We start from the raw sequence: 20,162 nt of genomic DNA on the forward strand, positions 1-20,162 counted from the left end.
CAATTAGGTGAGAAGAATAGAGGACATGGCAATTGGAAAGGAAAAAGAAAAGTTGTCTTTATTTTCAGGTGATAAAATCATCTATGTAGAACATTCTGATGAAGCTGCAAAATGCTACTATTAATAGACTTAGTTTAGCAAGATTAGAAGACACAAGATACAAAATTCAGAAATTGATTTTGTATATACTAGCAACAGACTATTGGAAGTTGAAATGAAAAGACAGTATCACTTACAATATCACCAAAAATGAAATACGTAGGGACAACTCTGACAAAAGATGTGGAAATTCTGTACACTGAAAACTAGAAACGTTGCTAAGAGAAATGAAGATTAAATGGAAAGGTATACCATATTTATGGATTGAAAGACACAGTATTGCTGAGGTATCAATTCTCAAACTGATCTAGAAAGTAAGTGTAATTTCAACCAAAATCCTAGCATTATTTTTGTAGAAATTAACAGTTGATTCAAAAATTCATGTGGAGGGACTTCCCTGACGGTCCAGTGGTTAAGAATCTGCCTGCCAATGCAGAGGACATGGGTTTGATCCTTGATCCAGGAAGATCCCACATGCCTTGGAGCAGCTAAGCCTGTGCGCCACAACTACTGAGCCCACGCACCACAACCACTGAAGCCTGCATGCCTAGAGCTCGTGTTCTGCTACAAGAGAAGCCACTGCAATGAGAAACCCATGCGCTGCAACTAGAGTAAAGCCAGAAAGACAGTATGGTATTAGCATAATAATAGATCAATGGGACAGAAATCAGAGTCCAGAAATAGATCCATACATATAGGATCAGTTGGTTTTTGACAAAGTTGCAAAGGCAATACAGTGGAGAAATTAGTGTTTTTCAACAAATGGAACTGGCTGTTTATATACAAAGTTAAGCTAAATATCTCCTGCTCTTAATATGTGAGAAAATCTCATGCACTGATGGTGAACATGTAAATGACTCCAAGTCTAGCTATCCTGGAGAATATTTGGCTGCTCTTAGTAAATTTAGTAAAATTAAATATGTCTTAAGAACTAGTTCCTAGGAAATCCCAAAGAGAACCCCAGTCTCCTCAGGCCCATACTAAATGTCCACTGCAGGGACTTCCCTGGTGGTCCAGTGGTTGACTTTGCCTTCCAATGCAAGGGTTGCAGGTTTGATCCCTGCTCGGGGAGCTAAGATCCCACATGCCTTGCAGCTGGAAAACCAAAACATACAGCAGAAGCAATATTGTAACAAATTTAATAAAGACTTTAAAATGGTCCACATCCAAAATAAATGTCCACTACTAAATGTCCAAGGAGGGCTTCCCTGGTGGCTCAGATGGTAAAGCCTCTGTCTGCAGTGCGGGAGACCCAAGTTCGATCCCTAGGTTGGGAAGATCCCCTGGAGAAGGAAATGGCAGTCCACTCCAGTACTCTTGCCTGGAAAATCCCATGGATGGAGGAGCCTGGTAGTCTACAGTCCATGGGGTTGCAAAGAGTCGGACATGACTGAGCAACTTCACTTCACTTCACTTCACATCACTTCAAATGTCCAAGAGACATAATATAAAATGTGGTGCATAAGTATGATGGAAGGAACAGTCAGCAGAAATTAACTAAATGTACTTGTAACCTTGGTGGAGGAGGTGGCCTGGATTGAGCCCAGCTGTGTACAAGTGTCGGTATTAAGAACAAATGGGAGAACCCAATGTAAGATGAGGCAATGATACCTCCCTGGAACTGGATTACTTTCCTTGTCCCCCAGAACAGTATCATTTTGAAGAAGATGAAGAAGGAAGGCTTGGTTTGATATATTCTAACACAGAGGTTGTCACATTGTGGTTCCTGGATCAGCAGCGATAGCATTCTCTGGGAACTGGTTAGTAATGCAAATTCTTAAGCCCCACCCCAGACCACATGAATCAGAAATTCCTGGGATGAGTTTCAACCATCCATATTTACAAGCCCCGGAGATGATTCTAATTCACGCTTGAATTTGAGAACCACCGTTCTAAGGGAATTTTTTACTCCCATCTCTGAACACTTCTCTCTCTTTAGCCATATTGCTGCTGGGGCCAGTGGGCAGGGTATGCAAGTGTAGGCTTGGACTTGGCATTAGTCTGGGGAAGGCCTGGTATAGAGACAGGTGAGGAGTTTCCTCATTCTCACCACACAGGAGCCTGGAGAGCAGCTCTGGAGAGCCCTGGAGCAGAGGTGAGGACAGTGGGCATATTGGAAGAGCATGACTCAGAGGGCCGTGGCCCTACAGGAATGAGGTCATTACAGCTGGTCTTGCCTACCAGACAGCGCAGGAACCACTGAAGAGGTATGGGACAACTCAAGAAAACATCAGGAGCAGCTAAAAAGATTCAAGTAGTGTACTAAAAATTTACTTTCTGAAACTAAAACTAGTATTTTCAACAACAACAACAAGAATCAGCATACTTATTGAAAGAAAGAAGTCTGTTCACTGCCGGGACTCAAATTAGTGGCTTGGCAGAACAAGTGGAAAAATATTTCAAAGCACGGAGCAAATAATACAAAGAAATGGAAATAATGAGGAAAATATGAGACTTGGAGATAGACCCAGTAATCCTAACATTCAAATATATTAGTTCCAAAAAAAAAAAGGCATAAAAGAAGGAGAGGCAATAATTTAAAAATAGGATATTTTGCTGACCCGAAGAAAGTTCTGACTTGCAGACTGAAAGTGCACACAGGAAGATACAAAAAGAGAAGGGAGACATCTATGCTTGGAACTCCTGAATTCCAAGATTAAAGAAAGACATTTTCAAGTATCTAGACAGAAAGAACAAGTTATCTACAAAGCAAAAAGAATCAGATTGACACAGAACTTTTCATCTGCAGCACTGAAATCTAACAGTGCATGTATACTGAGAGAAAAGGATGGCTACCCCAGAATCTCATACCCAGCTGAGGAAGCATTCAACTGTTAGTGCAAAAGAAAGATACATGGAGATATAAAGGATTCAGAGGGTATATCAATTCCATTTCTCACCTGAGGAAAATACTCAAGAAAATTTTGGTTAGAGAACAGAGAAGTCAAGATAGGGGAAGATGAAAAGGAGAAAGAACACAGAGTGAGCAACAAATCTGGTAAAATATTATACTGTTGTTACATGTTTATGGAGATTGATAGGCATCTAATTATATCTAGAACCATAAATATACGATTTCAGCAAAACCTAGGAATCAGAAGCAGAGTGAGAGAGGTAAGTAAAAGAATTCTAAAGGTTTCTTTTATTGAGGTGAAAGTGACAGGAAATAAAACACATTAATGGAAGAAATAATTGGTATATTTTCAAATAATGGTAAAGAAATACATATTTTATTATCTGTGCTGGAAAGGAAGATTACTATCAAAGGAATGGAGAAGTATAGTATTACTAGAACTTTCAAAATAGCAAGGAAGGAGGGGAAATGGAATGAATAATGACTTGCTCAAAACAGCAAAAACATAGATTGAAGAACAATAAAATATAATAAAACCTGGGACTTCCCTGGTGGTCCAGTGGCCAGGACTTCGCGCTTGAACTGCAGGGGGCGCAGGTTCGATTACTGGTAGGAGAATGAAGACCTTGAATGAGGCCAGGTGTAGCCAAAAAAAGAAAAAAGAGATGAAATCAAATGTGCCATTCATTCCACTTGTGGAATCATAATTAATTCAGAAGTACACAGAGAAGAGGCAAAATTGGAAGAAAGGCAGTGTGATTATAATAGTATTTGGTGAGATAGATTTCAAAGCAAAGTATTTTACAAGGGATAAAAACGGCTGTTTTATAATGAAAAAGAGGTCAGTTCATTAAAAAGGCATAACCTAATGTTTATGTACTTTCAAAAAGAGCTTCTCAGACTCACAGCTGCTGCTGCTGCTGCTGCTGCTAAGTCGCTTCAGTCGTGTCCGACTCTGTGCGACCCCACAGACGGCAGCCCACCAGGCTCCGCCGCCCCTGGGATTCTCCAGGCAAGAATACTGGAGTGGGTTGCCATTTCCTTCTCCAGTGCATGAAAGGGAAAAATGAAAGTGAAGTCGCTCAGTCGTGTCCGACCCTTAGCGACCCCATGGGCTGCAGCCTACCAGGCTCCTCCATCCATGGGATTTTTCCAGGCAAGAGTACTGGAGTGGGGTGCCATTGCCTTCTCCGAACTCACAGATACAACAGTTAATAGCAGTTACCAGTGAAGGTGGAGGGTCAGTGTAGGGCTGGGGGAGTGGGACGTACAGACAATTGGGTGTAAGGTATGCTCAAGGATGTATTGTACAACATGAGGAATATAGCCAGTGTTTTGCAATAACTGTAAATGGAAAGTAACCTTTAAGAATTGTGTAATAATTTAAAAATTATTTTAAAAAGAGCTTCAAAATATGTGAAACTAAAGCCAAATATAAAAACCCACAATTATTTTATCATCTCTCTTTCAGTAATTGATAGAACATTTAAAAAGTCAGTAAGGACATAGAAAATTGAACAATACCAGTAAATAATTTGACCTAATTGACATTTATAGATACTCCACCCAACAACATATTGTTTCCAAGTGCCCACTAGACATTTACAGATAGACCACATTCTGGACAGTAAAACAAGTGTCAGTAAGTTTAAAACAATGCCAATCAAACAAAGTATGTTCTCTGATCAAAATGATTTAAATTAGAGATATAAAACAGAGGGACTCCCCTGGTGGTACAGTGGTTAAGAATCTGCCTTGCAATGTGGGAAACATGGGTTTGATCCCTGGTCCGGGAAGATCCCACCACGGAATGACTAAGCCCGTACACCAGAGCTACTGAGCCCCTGTGCCACAGCTACTGAAGCCTGCGTACCCTAGAGCCTGTGCTCCACAACAAGAGAAGCCACTGCAAGGAGAAGCCTTTGTGCCACAGCTAGAGATAGCCTGCGTGCAGCAACAAAGACCCAGCACAGCCAAAATAAATAAACATTAAGATATATTTTTTTTTCATTAAGATATATTTAAAAAAAAATAAAACAGATGTCTGAAAAGTCCCCTAAATATTAGGAAACTAAGGCACATACTTCAAAACCACCCACAGACCAAAGATGAAAAGTGAAAATATGAAGTATTAATATTTTGAACTGAATGAAACATATCCAGATTTGTGGAAGGCACTTAAAGCACTGCTTGGAGAGAAATTTACACACCAAATACCTATATTATAAAGAAAAAAAGATTTCAAAGACCTCAGCTTTTGCCTTAAGATATTGGAAAGAAGAAGAGAAAATTAAGCCCGAAGTAAGAAACAAGGGAGTTAAAAAGATCATAGCAGAAATCAGGGAAGTAGGAAACAGGAAAACAGTAGAGGAACTCAATGAATCCAAAAAGTTTTTTGTGTGAAGATGAATAAAATTGATAAACCAAAGTCATACATTATTAAGGGAAAAAAAAGAGAACACCCAATTACCAATATCAGAAATGAAAGAACTTCCCTGGTAGTCCAGTGGTTAAGGCGGCATGCTCCCAATGCTGGGGGTATGGGTTCGATCCCTGGTGGGGAGATCCCGCATGCCTGCATGTCCCTTGGCATGGCCAAAAAAAAAAAAGACAATAAATGAGAGAATGGACATAACCACAAATGTTACAGATATGGAAAAGGATAAAGGAATATTATGAATAAAATTTTGCTCATAAATTAAAAAAAATGCTTATGTATTTGGCTGCGTCAGGTCTTAGTTGCAGCACTTGGGACCTTCCTTGTGGCCCACAGGCTTTCTAGTTGTAGCGTGCGGGCTTGGGTAACACAGGCTCAGTAGTTTGGCACACTGGCTTAGTTGCCCTGCAGCACCTGGGATGTTAGTTTCTTGACCAGGGATCGAACTGGTGTCATCTGAATTGAATGGCAGATTCGTAACCACTGGACCACCAGGAAAGTCCTGAATCTTGCCCATAAATTGACAATACAGATGAAATGGACAATTTCCTTGGAAGTCACAAACTACTAGAGCTCAGGTAAGAGGAAATAGGTAGCCTGAAAAACCCTAAATATATTTAAGAACTTGAATTTTAAAAACCTTTTTCCAAGAAAACTCTGGTCTCAGGTGGCTTTACTGTTGAACTCTACCATACATTTAATTTTTTAAAATGGCACTTCTACACAAACTCAGAAAATCAGTGAAGGGAGTATTTCCCAACTAATTCTGAGGCCAGAATTGCACTCATATCAAAGTAAAGGAGTTACAAGAAAATTACAGATCAATAGTCCCTCAGAACAGAGATGCAAAATTATTTTTAAAGTTTAGTAAATAGAAACAAATGATACATTTAAAAATGTAACATCATTAAGTAGGATTTATTCCAGAATGTTAACTCAATGTAATTTACATACTGAAAGTTTAAAAAAGGAAAAAATATGATCATCTCAGTAGATGCAGAAGAAGCATTTGACAAAATTAAACATCCATTTATTTTTATTTTATATTTTGGCCATGACACATGGCTTGCAGAATCCTGGTTCCCTGAACAGGGATTGAACCCGAGCCCACAGCAGTGAAAGCATTGAGACCTAACTACTGGACTGCCAGGGAATTTGCTAAACATCCATTTCTGGTAGGGAAAAAAAAAAAAAAGAAAAACTCTTAGCAAACTAGAAACAGAAAGGAACTTTCTAAACTTCATAAAGGGCATCCATGAAAAACCTACAGCTAACATTAATATGAAAATCTGAATGCTTCTCCCTGAGATCAAGGCAAAGATGTCTACTATTATTACTTCTTTCCAACACTGGAGGGTCTAAGTAGTTCAATAAGGCAAGAAAAAGGAATAAAAGGCGTTAACATTGGAAAGGAAGAAATAAAATTATCTGCTGATGACATGACCATCTCTGTGGAAAATCCTTTGGAGTCTTCAAAAGTAAGCAACTCCTAGAAATAATTAGTACATTTAACAAGGTTTAAAGATACAAGGATAATACACAAAAATCAGTTGATTGGGACTCCCCTGGTGGTCCACTGGTTAAGAATCCACCTGCCAAGGCAGGGGACACAGATTTGATCTCTAGTCAGGGAGTTTAGATTCCCACATCTGGGTGAGCAACTAAGCCCCTGTGCCACAACTACTGAGCCTGCATGCCCTAGAGCCTGTGCTCCACAAGAGAAGCCACTGCAATGAGACGCCCATGCGCCACAACTAGAGAGTAGCCCCTGCTCACTGCAACTAGAGAAAGCCCACACTCAGCAATGAAGACCCAGGGCAGCCAAAAAAAAAAAGTTGACTTCACTATATTAGCAATTAACAATCAGAAATTGTAATTAAAAATATCATTAAAACATGTGAAATACTTAGGGGAGAGATTCTGACAAACTGTGCAAATCCTGTGCACTAAAAACTACAAAATGTTACTGTAATAAACTAGAGAAGATCTCAATAAATGGAGAGATATAGCATTATCAATGGATGGGAAGACTTAATTTTGTTAAGATGTCAATTTTATCCAAATTAGTCTACAGATATAATGTGTAATTCCAACCAAAATCCCAGCAGACTTTTCTTTCTTTTATTAAAAGAAACTCACAAGCCTATTCTAAAGTTTATAATGAAAATTCAAAGGACTTCAAATAGGCAAAACGACTGAAAAAGAAGGTTAAATGACTTACACTACCTGTTTTCAAGACATTATAAAGCTACAGTAATCGTGGAAGTGTGGTGGTGTGTAAAGAAAGACCAAATAAATAGATGGAACACAATAGAAAGTTCAGAAATTGAACTACAATTGCAAAGTAAAATGCAATGAAAATCACAGCAGTGAAAGCATCAAACCCTAACCATTAGACTACCAAGGAACTCCCTAAATGTCCATTTTATAGCTGTGGAAGCTGAAGCTCATGAAGTTAAAAGATTTGGCTAAAGTCTGTACAGGAAGTTCTTCTCCTGGGTCCTCAGAAGGAAAGGAGGTCAGCTATGTGCTCTCTGAAAACGTGCTGGAGATTGCCAGGATTAGAAGGATTAAAGGGTTGTGGAAATATGATCTGAAGGAGTAGAGGTAGAAGGAGGAGTGATCTGAGTTTTGGGCAGATTGGGGTGGCATAGAAAAGATAAGGGAGGATATCACTCAGTCCCTCAGCCCCTCCCATCACAAAGTCCTGCCTTTGCAGGCACACTCTTCAATTATGCCTGTCAAAAGTGGGCCGTCAACATGTTGTTCAATTGCTAAGTCATGTGTGACCCTTTGTGACCCCATGGACTGCAGCACTCCAGGCTTCCCTGTCCTTCACTATCTCCTGGAGTTTGCCCAAACTCACGTCCATTGAGTTGGTGATGTCGTCCAACCATCTCATCCTCTGTTACCCGCTTCTTCTGCCCTCAATTTTTTCCAGCATCAGGGTCTTTTCCAGTGAGTTGGCTCTTCACATCAGGTGACCAAAGTATTGGAGATTCAGCTTTAGCATCAGTCCATCCAGTGAATATTCAGGGTTGATTTCCTTTAGGATTGACTGGTTTGGTCACCATGTACACAATGCTGTATTTAAGATGGATAACCAACAAGGACCTATTACACAGCACAGAGAACTCTGCTCAATGCTATGTAGCAACCTTAGATGGGAGGGGAATTTGGGGAGAATGGATACATGTACATGTATAGCTGAGTTGCTTTGTTGTCCATCTGAAACTATCACAACATTGTTAATAGGCTATACTCCAGTATAAGATAAAAGTTTTTTTAAAAATGAGTCTTCACATAGAGAACAGACTTGTGGTTGCCAAGGAGGTGGGTGGGTTGGGGAGGGATGGACTGGCAGTTTGGGATTAGGAGATGTGAACTATTATATATAGAATGAATAAACAACAAGGTACTACTATATAACACAGGGAGCTATACTCAATGTCCTGGGATAAACCCTAATGGAAAAGAATATAAACAGGAATGTATACACACACACACACACATATATAAAGAAGTCACTTTGTTGTACAGCAAAAATTAACATTGTAAATCAACTTATACTTCAATTGTAAAAAGTTTTTAAAAGTGGGTCTTCAAGGGACTTCCTTGGTGGTCCAGTGGTTAAGACTCTGTGCTTCCAATGCAAGGAGTGTGGGTTGGATCCCTGGTCGGGGAACTAAGAACCCACATGCTGTGTGGTGTGGCCAAAAAAAATGGGTCTTCAACAAATGAATGAATGAATAAAAAGTGATACATACAGTTTATTATTGTATTGGAAAGAGTACAAAGAAACAAATCCTTTTCAGACCTTGATACCTCAGCTTGCTTTAAGTCAAGCCACATTCACCAAGATCCTTCGTGTCTTTGCCAGTCTGAACAGCCATGGAGTGAGAGGGGGCCCTCTGCCCAGTCCACAGGGATGGGGGCTCAAGAGGCATCACCATTCTGAGTCTATGAGCATAGGTCCACAGATCTCAGTCCCTGGAGTTCCCTGGTGGGGTCAAGCATGGCAGCCCCCTTGACTCAGAGCTCGGTCTGAGAATGCAGAGAGGAGCCCTGGTCCCAGACTTTGCAGGCAGAGAAGAACTTGGTGGTATCATCTGCGCAGTGACAGTACCCTGGCATTTAGGTATGGCAGGACCAAGATCGAGGTGTCACCAGCCCCCAGAAGGTTGTCTGTGCCAGAGAAAAGTGAGTTGTGAATAAGATTCCTCCCAGGGCTTACCCTGTGCATATAAGACATGGGAACCCATCATCCCCAAACCAGGCCCTGGCCCCTGACCATGGCTGTTGAATGGGGCAGCAATAGGGGGCTGACTGTTGGGGAGAGGAGGCGTGTCCTCCTGGGTGAGGAGCTAAGCGGGCGGGAGAGGAGGGGTCATGGTCGCTTACCTGGGGTAGGGGGCAGTGGCGCCGTGCATACCACTCCTGGCAGTACAGGCTGACTTGGATGCCCTGGCCCAGGAAGAGCAAGGTCCACATGAGCACGTTCCACGCTGGGCCCGTGCGCCGGTCATCCATCGTGAAGTTCAGTGGCCCTGATGCAGGAGGAAATGTGGTCACCTCAGCTCCAGACACCTGTAATTTATCTTCCTGGCTGCCTTCTTATCTCAGGGCACAGGGGAGAGTTGGAACAGGAAGACTGAGGAAGATATTGAGCCCAACTCCAGGCACCCACGGAGGTCTCAGGCATTCCTCAGGATTCCTCAGTTTTCACTTCACTGTCCTGGCTCCCTTACTGAACCTCCCAACCCAACCTCCCCTCCCGCTTTGTCTCCTTCTATGTGTGCCCTGCTCAGATGCTCCTCTCCAGTTAGAAGTGTTTTCCCACTGCACCCCCCTCCAGGATACCCCTGTGCTGCCTCCCAATGCCACCTCCCTTCCCAGCTTCCAAGTCCCCTGCCCCCTCAACTCTCACACACAGCACTCATGCCTTCCCCCAAGAGGCATGCACACCCCGCTTCTGTCTTGGGTACGTGGCCTCTCCCATCAGTCTGGAATCTCCATCTCGGGATGTCTCCCTCTACAGGGGCAGGCAGAGGCCAAGCTCACCTCCAAAGACAAGGAAGAGCAAGAGCATGACGGGGTAGAAGAATCCCAGGACGAAGCAGAAGATGTACTCATGGACCACTGCTGAGACCAGGAACACGCCCAGCATGGCCACGCCTCGGGCCCGGCCACCAAGGAGCTGGCAGGGGTCGAGGGAGGAGGGTAGAGTGAGTCTCCCTAAGCCCCCTCAGCAAAGAGCCCCCTCCTTAAGGAAGCCAGAGGGTATGTAGTATGGTGGAAAGAATATGAGGTTTGGGATCAGAAAGGCTGACATGTCTTACTTAAAAGCATTGTATTAGCCTATTGGGGCTTAGAGGCAACTTTCAAAAGGGGGATATAATAATACTTACTTCTCAGGCTTACAGTGCAGATTATACAGTGTGGGAAAATTCTTGGTAACTGAAAAGTGTTCCTTAGAAGGCTAAGGAGGGGAGACTTACCCTGTGGAGAAGGTGTAGTTGAGGACAAGGAAGGAAGGAAGTCAGATCATAAGAAGGACTTTCTTTCTGCCCACTGGGATGGGTAGAATGAGGGAGGTGAAAGTCAAAGGGGCCCTTAGGTCTAGAAAAAATAGAGTGTGCAGAGAAAGGGAAAGAGAGGCTATCTCAGAGAGATTCTATTAACTGTGGGAGCTGAGCCCGTACCCAAAGCCCATCCTGATACACGTAGCTGTACAGCCAGTCATGGACCACCACGTTCCATGTGCGGTAGTAGTTGGAGAAGGATGTTGAGTTCCACCAGTCCTGGGGGTGGGGTGGGATGGGGCCAGGGCGGGGGAGGAGGTGAGCATGAAGGCCCTGTCTCTACCCAGTTCCCAGCTGCCCCTCCCTGCTCCCCACTCCCTGTCCTTGTTCTCTGCAAGGGCTGGCTCCCGCCAGGAGAGAGACAGCAAGCATCCGCCTAATTCCCTCCTCAGGCCCTGGGGCCCTTGCCTTCCCTCCTACTCTCCCTCCCTTTCTACTCTCAGGAGAAGAAGATTCCAAAGTACCATCCCCACAAAAGCAGTGAGCCCTGGCTGGTCAGGAGGTGGACGGGTGACATTATAAGCATACCCAGAGGAGCACATTTCTCACTGTGGCAGACTGACAGCACAGCTGAGGTTGAAATCGTGCCCCTTGGGGTTAACAGAAACTGGTGACTAACAGAAATTCTTGAGCTTGTCTTACAGAATAGCAGGTAAGGGAATAGTTTGTTAAAAATCCTTCTGCTGTAACCTGCCTTCACTGACAAAGTCTTAGTTTTTTTTTTTTTGACTCCTTAACCATCCCGTACAGATAACATCTCTGATGTATGGGTCACTCTAGCAACAGTAGGCATACATTCTCCAGGAACTTGAAGTTGGCTCCTGTCTAGTTCAAGTGGGCTAAGACTGGCTAGGACCACTGACCCTAAAACTGGGCCTGTAAAGCTGTTGGATGAATGACTTTTTGACATCAGAGAGCCAAAAACTCCACCCTCAGATCATGCCAAGTGCCTCCGTTCTTTAACATGCATCCCATGAAGAAGCATGTAACTCAGATACGCCTGTGCAGAACACTGATTACCTCACCTTTTCTCTACCTCCAATCACTTTTCCCAAGCCTAAGATCTCCTTGCTTCTTTATCCTATAAATATCTCAAGCCTTTGGCCTTTGGGGAAGCAAATCTGAGATTGTTCTCACTTCTCCTTACTTGGCTGCCTTGTTGAAGAAACTGTTTCTCTGCTGTAAATCTCGGTATCTCAGTGTTTGACTTAGTGAGAATTGGACAAAGGCACCTGGTTCGGTAACAAGGGGACAACCAACATAGCCACCATCCTCCCCTAGGTCCTTCCCTAGCTCTCCCTGCATCCAGCTCCCAGGTAGCCCAGGTCCAGGCCCCACCCGATAGAACATTCTGTCTCCAAATCGTAGCATCTCCGCGAAGGCGTTGAGCCAACAGTGAAGGAAGGCAAAGAAGATGAGCAGCAGCATAAAAATGCCTGGGAAGTGAAGACAAGGGGCTGCAAGTCAGACTGGTCCCCCTGGTCCCCCATGAACCTCTAGGGTCCTCCCAGGAAGCCCTCACCCAGCAACCTACCAATCACTTATTAATCATTCACTAATTTATGCATTCATTCATTCAATCCATTTGCTCATGAAGCCCATCCCTGGTGTTGGAACATAGAGATGAATGTTAAAACCTCTGCCTGTTGGGAGAGGTTGGGGAGAGGACGGCAATCTGAAGTGCTGCTGCTGTTTAGTCGCTAAGTTGTGTTCAACTCTTTGCGACCACATAGACTGTAGCCCACCAGGCTCCTCTATCCATGGAATTCTCCAGGCAAGAATACCGGAGTAGGTTGCTATGTCCTTCTCCAGGGGATCTTTTCGACCCGGGGATCGAACCTGTGTCTGCTGCACTGGCAGGCAGATTCTTTCTCACTGAGCCACCAGGGAAGCCCCAATCTGAAGTGAGACTCTGACAATGAGCAACCATAGGAGGGAGCAGATGTCAGAGGGAGAAGGTGTTGAAACTAAGAGTGAGAGGAGGAAGAAGTTCCCTGCTAAGCGTTCTCCAGGGTGCAGCCTTCCGCAGCTCTGTCTCCAATGGGGATACCTGGCAAGGTAGCATGCATGATGGAGAGCACCAGGGCACGGGTGCTGAAGGGCTCCTGGCTCATGTTGGCAAAGACAGGAACACAGAGGCGGCCCAGGATGAAACAGGCGTAGAGCACGCAGCCCAGGGCCTGGAGAGGGGCAGAGGACACATAACTTTGAGAGGAGTCACTGGCAACTGCCCCCTTCCTCTGGAACTGGACTCTGGCCCAGCATCTGCCTTCCCTTCTCTTTGCATAACCCTCTGACCTCTTCCCGGCCTCCCCTACTTCACTCCCAGAAATGCCCCCTCAGCCACCATGAGCCACAGGTAGTCCACGCTTTGACTCTGTCTGCTGACCTGGGCAAAGTTCTTGGCCACATAATTCCACCTGACGTTGGGTGTCCTGTCGCAGCAATGGAGACAATATGTTTCTCATCCTTTTGTCTTGTTCCTTCCCCAGGGCAGACATAGCATCCGCGGCCCTCTATCCACAGCTCCCTCAATTGCTCAGGCCTGGGAAGATTACCTGGGGAGGTGGGGATCTAGAACACTTTGGATCTTCCTTAACAAAGATGACAAGTGGAATTTTAGCTTGAGTGTCCACTAAGTTTGCTCCAGACTGAGGGGTTTCCCAGGACATAGGAATTTCAGTGCTAAAACTGGAGCAATCCTGGGCAAACTGGGGCAGTCCTGAGCAAACCAGGACAGTCAGTCACCCCTGCATCACCATGGGCTGGGGCAAGAAGAAGGGGCAACGTATCTGTCCCTTATTCCCATCTTTATTGTGAGGTGCTTCCTGAGAAAGTGGCCAGTGTCTGGGTTGAGACTAAACACCTCAGGGAGAGGAGAGAAGAAGGGTTGGTTCCCTGGTGGGCCTGGGCATGTGGGGAAAGGGGTGCAGGCTCTTACCTGGGGTAGGTTTCCCTATAGATGAGTGTGGGGCAGAAGAGGAAATAGAGGTAGCTGGAGAAACTGGGGGCCCGGATCCTCTTACCTGAAGAGGAGTAAGAGGGGTCTCTCAGTGAAGAGGGAAGGGAGAGAGGACACAGGTGAGTGGGGTGCTCGGGAAGGGCAGTGGGACTGGTGAATAGAACTGGGTAGGATAGAGGTGCAGGGATGGGTGAGCACCTGGCTATGGGATCTGAAGGCGGGGGGAGGAGGTGAAACTGGGCAGGAGTTGAACCTGCTTTTTAACAGCCTTTTGCTTCCGTTCCAGTTACCCCCCTTTTCTGGCACAAGATCTGCTGTGGCCAGAGCTTCATTTGGTACCCACCAGTCCCACCACCCGATTCTCTCTCCTTCTGGTTTGACTTTCTCGTATAAGGCTCTCATACCCTGGGTCTAAATAAGGATGAGCCAGAAGTCCTGGGCAGTAGAGCAGCCTTCTCAGAAGTGGGACCTAAGAGAACGCCGATTGACTAAGGCCCAGAGAGCCCAGGTGGTGGCTGGAGGTGTGCTCTGTGGGCAAGATGGGCTTATAAAGTTGGAGCTTTTATGAGGCTCTTGCACCTGCTGGCTTCATTCAACCAACCAAGAGGACTGAGTTCACAGCAGCGCCCGCTGAAGGCCTCACCTCCTCTGGCCCAAAGTGTCCCAGGTACCGTCTCTCTCAGGAAGGAGTAGCTTTTCATCAGGAGCCTGACCTGAGGTGGAATAGAAAAGAGGTTAAGGTGCTGTGGGATTTTGAACAGATCACTTAACCTCTCTGTGCTCATGTTTACACAGGGAGAAGGGCAGGCAGACTGTAAACTTTGTATGGTCAAAGCCCATACTTTTATCTTTTTGTTGGACAGTCTTATAGCCTAACACAGATGGCTGCTGGGATGAATCTAGGGTAAAGGAGTACCAAAAAGGGCAGAGCCTCTAGCCGGCCAACTCCCTTTGATTATATGATTATATCTGCATAGCTGTGTCCATTTATTTACATTTCTTTGGAACTGCTGGTTGGCTCAAATCTCTAGCAAAGGACTCTGCCCCTGATAATTAGCTCCACCCCCACCAATACAGCATCCAATGCCCTCTCTCCTAGGGGCCCCACCCCACCATTAGTCCCGCCCATCACTTACCTGCTCAAAGACTAGGACACAGCGGGAGGCTGGTGGGAGCTGATACTCCACTGCCACGTGGACTGGGAGGATGCCCAGCACCGCAGTGTGGGCAGCCAGCAGCAAGCAGCCCAGGCCCACCCCCAGGATCCAGGCCCCTCCAGACTGGGGCCTCTCCCACAGGCGCAGGGCCTGGTAGGGCACCAGCAGAGTGGATAGGAACATGGGGACCCACGTCACCAGAGCCAAGGGCAGCTGTCCAAAGCTGAAGGTCAGTAGATCAAACTCCATCATCAGCCTGGGAGTGGGAAAGGCGACAAAATAGACAAGCGTGAGGCCCATCCTTGTCCCCTTCCTCTGCAGTCAGAGCTCTTAGAAGACAAACTACTGAGCCCACGTGCTGCAAGTACTGAAGTTCTCAGGCCCTTGAGCCCATGCTCTGCAGCAAGAGAAGCCACTGCAGTGAGAAGCCCTTGCACCACAACTAGAGTGGCCCCTGCTCTCCACAAGTAGATGCAGCAAAGAAGACCCAGCACAGCCAAAAATAAATAAATAAAATTATAAATAATAAGTGTAAAATTATATATATATATAACATATTTTATGTGTATAGTTTGGGAAATCCCTGGAGATCCAGTGGTTAGAACTCTGCGCTTTCACTGCGGTGGCTCAGGTTCAATCCCCGGTTGGGGAACTAAGATCCAGGAAGCCACGCAGTGTAGCCAAAACAGAGTGCATGGCTTGTAATGGTAAATTAGAAGCGATTTATAAGTCCATTAGTAAAGAACTAAATGATCAAAAGCTGGCACTTCTAGAATCTTCAGCCATTAAAATCAATGGAGCAACATGGAAAGATCTCTAAGGTGGGTCTTTAGGGAGTGAAAAGGAAACAAAAGTTACAGGAAGTATCTTAGTAATGTAAGCCCCTCCCCACCCCCCCAAATACATCCCCTTGGTTCTTACATACATCTGGAAGTGGAGGTGTGGAAAATGCCCTGGAAAGAAACTCTTACAACTGTTAAATATGTTACCTCTGGGGAGCGGTCTGGGATAGAGGGGATGGTAGAGGAGTCACTCTGCATGTATTTGAAAATTTACTGAGATTTGATCCTTAATTATAAGGATTGACAACAATTTTATCAAAAGGAAGTGCTGTTGCTGAACCTGCAAATCCTTGGTCCTCTTCCTTTTACTGCTTCCTAAGCTATCTGGAGGGTGAGGTGGGATCATGCAAATCCAGACCCCCAGGGGTCCACAGTCCCCTGAGGCTCATCCCAGAGAGGGAAGGGGTTTTGTAGGGAAACCTGGGCTCTTGTGTGCACACGTCTGTCTTCCCCCCAAGGCTGGGAATGCCTCACAGACAGAGGCATGGCCCATCATCTCTCTGGCCCTCAGGTCTGGTACTTAGGGGACTCACTGGAGGTTGCTTGAACTGAACAGCACTGTCTTGGAGTGGAGTGCATGAGAGCTGTGAGGTGGGAACAATACTTACGAGTGCATATACATGCATGTCTGCCTCAGGACAAGGGTTCCAGAGGATTTGAGTGGGGTCTAGTGTCCCCAGGGGACTGATCCTGGGTAAACAGACCAAAGGCCATCCAAGGCTGTGCAGAGAAATCTAAGAGGGCTTTGGGGTAGGAAGGTGGTTGGAACAATGTTGATGTGTGTCTAATAATCAAATGGACCTGCTCTATGGGGCCCCAGTGGCAGGTGGAGTTCTAGGGGCCCAGGTGGTCTGACCTGGTCTGTGGGCCTATGAGAGGGAGGGGTGCCTACCTGCCCTCATCAATGAGGTCGATGGCCAGGGTGCTGATGATGAAGACACACAGGCCGGCGACAAACATATGGTAGATGGTGCGGAAGTGCGGCACCTCCATCAACTCGCTGGAAGGACAGGGGCCTGAATGTCAGTAGGAGGAGAGTCCTTGAGGTGGTGCAGACCAGCGCAGGCGCTGTACACAGTGGGGATGGGGCCTAGTGACTGGGAACTTGAAGCGACAGGCTATGGTACGGCTAGGACTTCTGTCCAAAGCCCTTTCCAGCCCAGACAACTCTCATCCTGGTGGCCTTTCCTGCACGATTACACCCCGGGCAAATAGAGAAACGGAATCTTAGAAACCATCTCCACGTCCTCTCCCAAACCACCCAGAGCCTGAGGATGACAAATGAGGTGTCCTGGACCCCCAGACAAAGCTCTTTCTTTTCTCCCCATCCTGTGTCCTCACCCCTGACTTACTCAAGCAGGGACTTGCGGATGATGAAAACTTTTCGTTTCCTGAAGGATGGCTCCCGGGTCCTGAATTGAGACAGTTATTCTGGGTTAGGAACCAAAGGCAGAAGGCTATAAGCAGAGCGTAGGGCTTTGCAGGAGGTCACTACTTGGGAGCCGAGGGCAGTAGTAGGGGAAGGTCAGGGTTAGGGCCAGCAGGCAGGACGAGGTGAAAAGGTCATGGCCAAGGGAGAGCAAAGCCCAGTAGTGGAGGTCAATATCAGGAAGACAGAGGCGACAAGGGAAGAAGAGGGAAGACTGAAGTCGAAGTTACATCCGTGCTGGTAAAGGGCACGTGAGATAACATCTGTAGCTCATAGTCCTTATGATGGAGGAGGCTGCACAGCCGCTCCCTAGCCCCCGGCTCCTGAGACTCTTACTTGCGCAAGGAGTGTGGAGGGATGGAGGGCACTGGTCTGTCTTGCGGTGGGTAAGCTTGAACGGCCTCCCACATGGCCTGATCCAGCAGCTCCATCAGCTGGCCCTGCGCTTGCTGCAGCAACTGTGTCTTTACAGCCTACAGGACGAAGCAGGGCAGGGTGCACGGTCCCTCCATCCATTCAGCCTTCCTCCCATTCACCAAACAATTCCTGAGCCTCCTTCCATGCCAGGCACACTACTAAGTGCCCAAGATGGACAGAAGAACAAGCACAGTTCCTGCCCAGAGGTTCCCCCTACCCCCAATTTAACTCCTTCTGGTTTCCCAGGGCAGCAGTGAGGATCCAGCAAAGATACTTTCAGTCTCTGGATCTGACCCCCAACCACCTCATCATCTCTGATCCTACTCTCTTCTCCCTGACCCCAGCCTTTCCTCTCCTGACCTCCAGTCCTGCTAACAGAAGACTGTTCACCAGCTGACTTTGGGCCCCTGCCCTGATAACCTGTGCTTCAAACTCCTCCGTCTTAACCCTTAGCTCTACCCCATTCTGAGAGGTTTGAACCCAAGAACAAATTGTCTTTATCACCAAACCAGTCCTCATCCTTTCCTCCCTCTACCCCAGAACCCGTCCGTTTGACCTCTGACATCCTCACCTGCATATGTTGGGTCCATTGTACCAAATCTGGCCCTCTGTGCACCTCTGTGTTTCCTAGGAAAAGGAGGAGCTAGGGTTCTGCTGTCTAGTGCAGACCCAGAGGCTTTCTCTGTCCAGCAAGTTTGCTTTCTGTGTGCTCAACAGCCTCCCCTCCCCACAACCAGTCAATATCTAGTATCATGGCCGGGGTAGGGAGGGTGACAGGGGTGGGAATAATCAGAAGGAGGGTATTTTTGCAGGGGGTGAGCAGGCCATTGGCAAGTGGGGAGCCTGATGACATTACTGGAAACAGGGTTCCCAGGGAATAAGAAGCTACTCTAATCACCGACTGGGGTGAAAAAGAGTCAGAAAGAGAAGGCAAGGCATTGAATAGCCCTTTTCTCCTTACTTCCCCAGCTGGGGAGTTAGGAGGCAGAGGCTGGGGTCTGCCTTTACTGGCCTCCCAGGACAGCAGGAAGGATTGAAGGTAGATAGCAGGAGCCCCCTCTCGACAGCGCATCCCCACCTCCAATGCCTCCTGGGCGTTCTGCACCCCCAGAGCGGGGCTCCCCTTCTCTGGAGGGCCGGTCCTCCTGCTGTCTTCCTAGTCTTTCTCTCCTCCGCACTTGGGCCACCCTTGGCTCCATGATGTGAGTCTTGACCGGGTAGTGGCGGCTGGTGAGTGTTTTCTCCCTTCCTTCAAGCTTGCCTGGCTGAGCGCTTATCTCGGCACCTCTGGCAGCACCAAAGACTAAAGTCCTTTCAGGAGGAGGGGTTATAGGTTATCTGATCCCCTATTCTCATCCAGAAGGCAGCCCCATCTCAGCTACAGGCTCTGCTTTGCTGGCTGTCACAGGGATAGACATTCCCCACCCCACCCCACCCCCACCAACAAACACCTCTGGCCACCATCCAGATGCTCAGCTCTCTCCCACAGGAATGGGGGCTCTGCACCCATACGCGTCATGGGGAGGGGGACTTTGCCCCTCTGAGGCTTATCACCTGGTATGGCCGCTTCACCTGCTCAGTAGGCTGAAGGTTGGGGAGGAGTCAGCAACATCTTCAGGTATGAGGGCACTCAGCTCCCTGAGACCATAAGGTGTGTGAAAGAGCCTTGTGCACATGACTACTAGTCTCTGAGGTGGGTACCTGCGACAACTGCGGGGCTGTGGCCCCTCCAGGGAGGGCTGGGTGCTGGGGTCTCTGGACACCAGCTCTTCCCTACACCTGCTTGAGTTAGCAGGTAAGCAGAAAGGAGACAAAACAAAAACTTATTCAGCACTTGAGGGATGCCCAGCGTTATCATGTATGGAAGAACCAGATTTCAATCCTCCCTTGATCATTTGCTGGCTGTGGAATTTCAGGCAAAGGACCCAAATAGTTTAAGCTGAAGTTTCCTCCTCTGAAAAACAGGTTCAAAAGTCCCTATCTCACAAGGTTATTGTAAGCACAAAATGAGGTAGTCCAGGGCATGGCCCATGGCAAGAGCACAATGAATACTAATTTCCTTCCCTTTTTAATAAGAAGTAACAGAAGGGTAAGTGCTTTGAATTTCTCTTCGTTGAGCTCCTGGTGGGGATTAACTATTAATCCTTCCTCTCCCTTTATGTCCAAAGATCAATGGTAGAAACAAGGTCACAACTTCAGACCAAGGCCTGTCAAGGCTTCAGTGTCTCCCCACCCCCATCTCCTGCCTCCCACTCCCTGGTGGGCAGTTGGGTGAGGCTTGAGGCTGTGAAACCTCTACCGGTGGCTGTCTCTGTCATTCCAAGTGTGGAAGGAAGGACTGAAGGCAGTCCACAAGAGAGGAGAGCTTCTATGGGGGTGCTGG

General features: G+C 46.7%; 1 protein-coding gene across 1 annotated transcript; it reads right to left on the reverse strand.

The window, feature by feature from the left end:
- Window positions 1-9,142: 9,142 nt before the first annotated feature.
- On the reverse strand, window positions 9,143-18,978 carry SOAT2 (sterol O-acyltransferase 2). The gene is made up of 15 exons (XM_081597001.1): window positions 18,858-18,978; window positions 18,351-18,406; window positions 17,699-17,835; window positions 17,286-17,345; window positions 16,826-16,933; window positions 15,071-15,347; window positions 14,578-14,647; window positions 13,914-13,998; window positions 13,362-13,407; window positions 13,023-13,152; window positions 12,311-12,408; window positions 11,093-11,191; window positions 10,452-10,587; window positions 9,792-9,937; window positions 9,143-9,575 (listed from the first exon to the last, which is right to left on the reverse strand). Exons 1-15 carry the CDS (start codon window positions 18,976-18,978, stop codon window positions 9,525-9,527), a joined length of 1,620 nt encoding a protein of 539 aa, XP_081453127.1. The 3' UTR covers window positions 9,143-9,524.
- Window positions 18,979-20,162: the final 1,184 nt, after the last annotated feature.

The sequence above is a fragment of the Giraffa tippelskirchi genome, chromosome 4, assembly GCF_054371585.1.
Source record: "Giraffa tippelskirchi isolate mGirTip1 chromosome 4, T2T-mGirTip1v1.2.pri, whole genome shotgun sequence".
Lineage (NCBI taxonomy): Eukaryota > Metazoa > Chordata > Mammalia > Artiodactyla > Giraffidae > Giraffa > Giraffa tippelskirchi.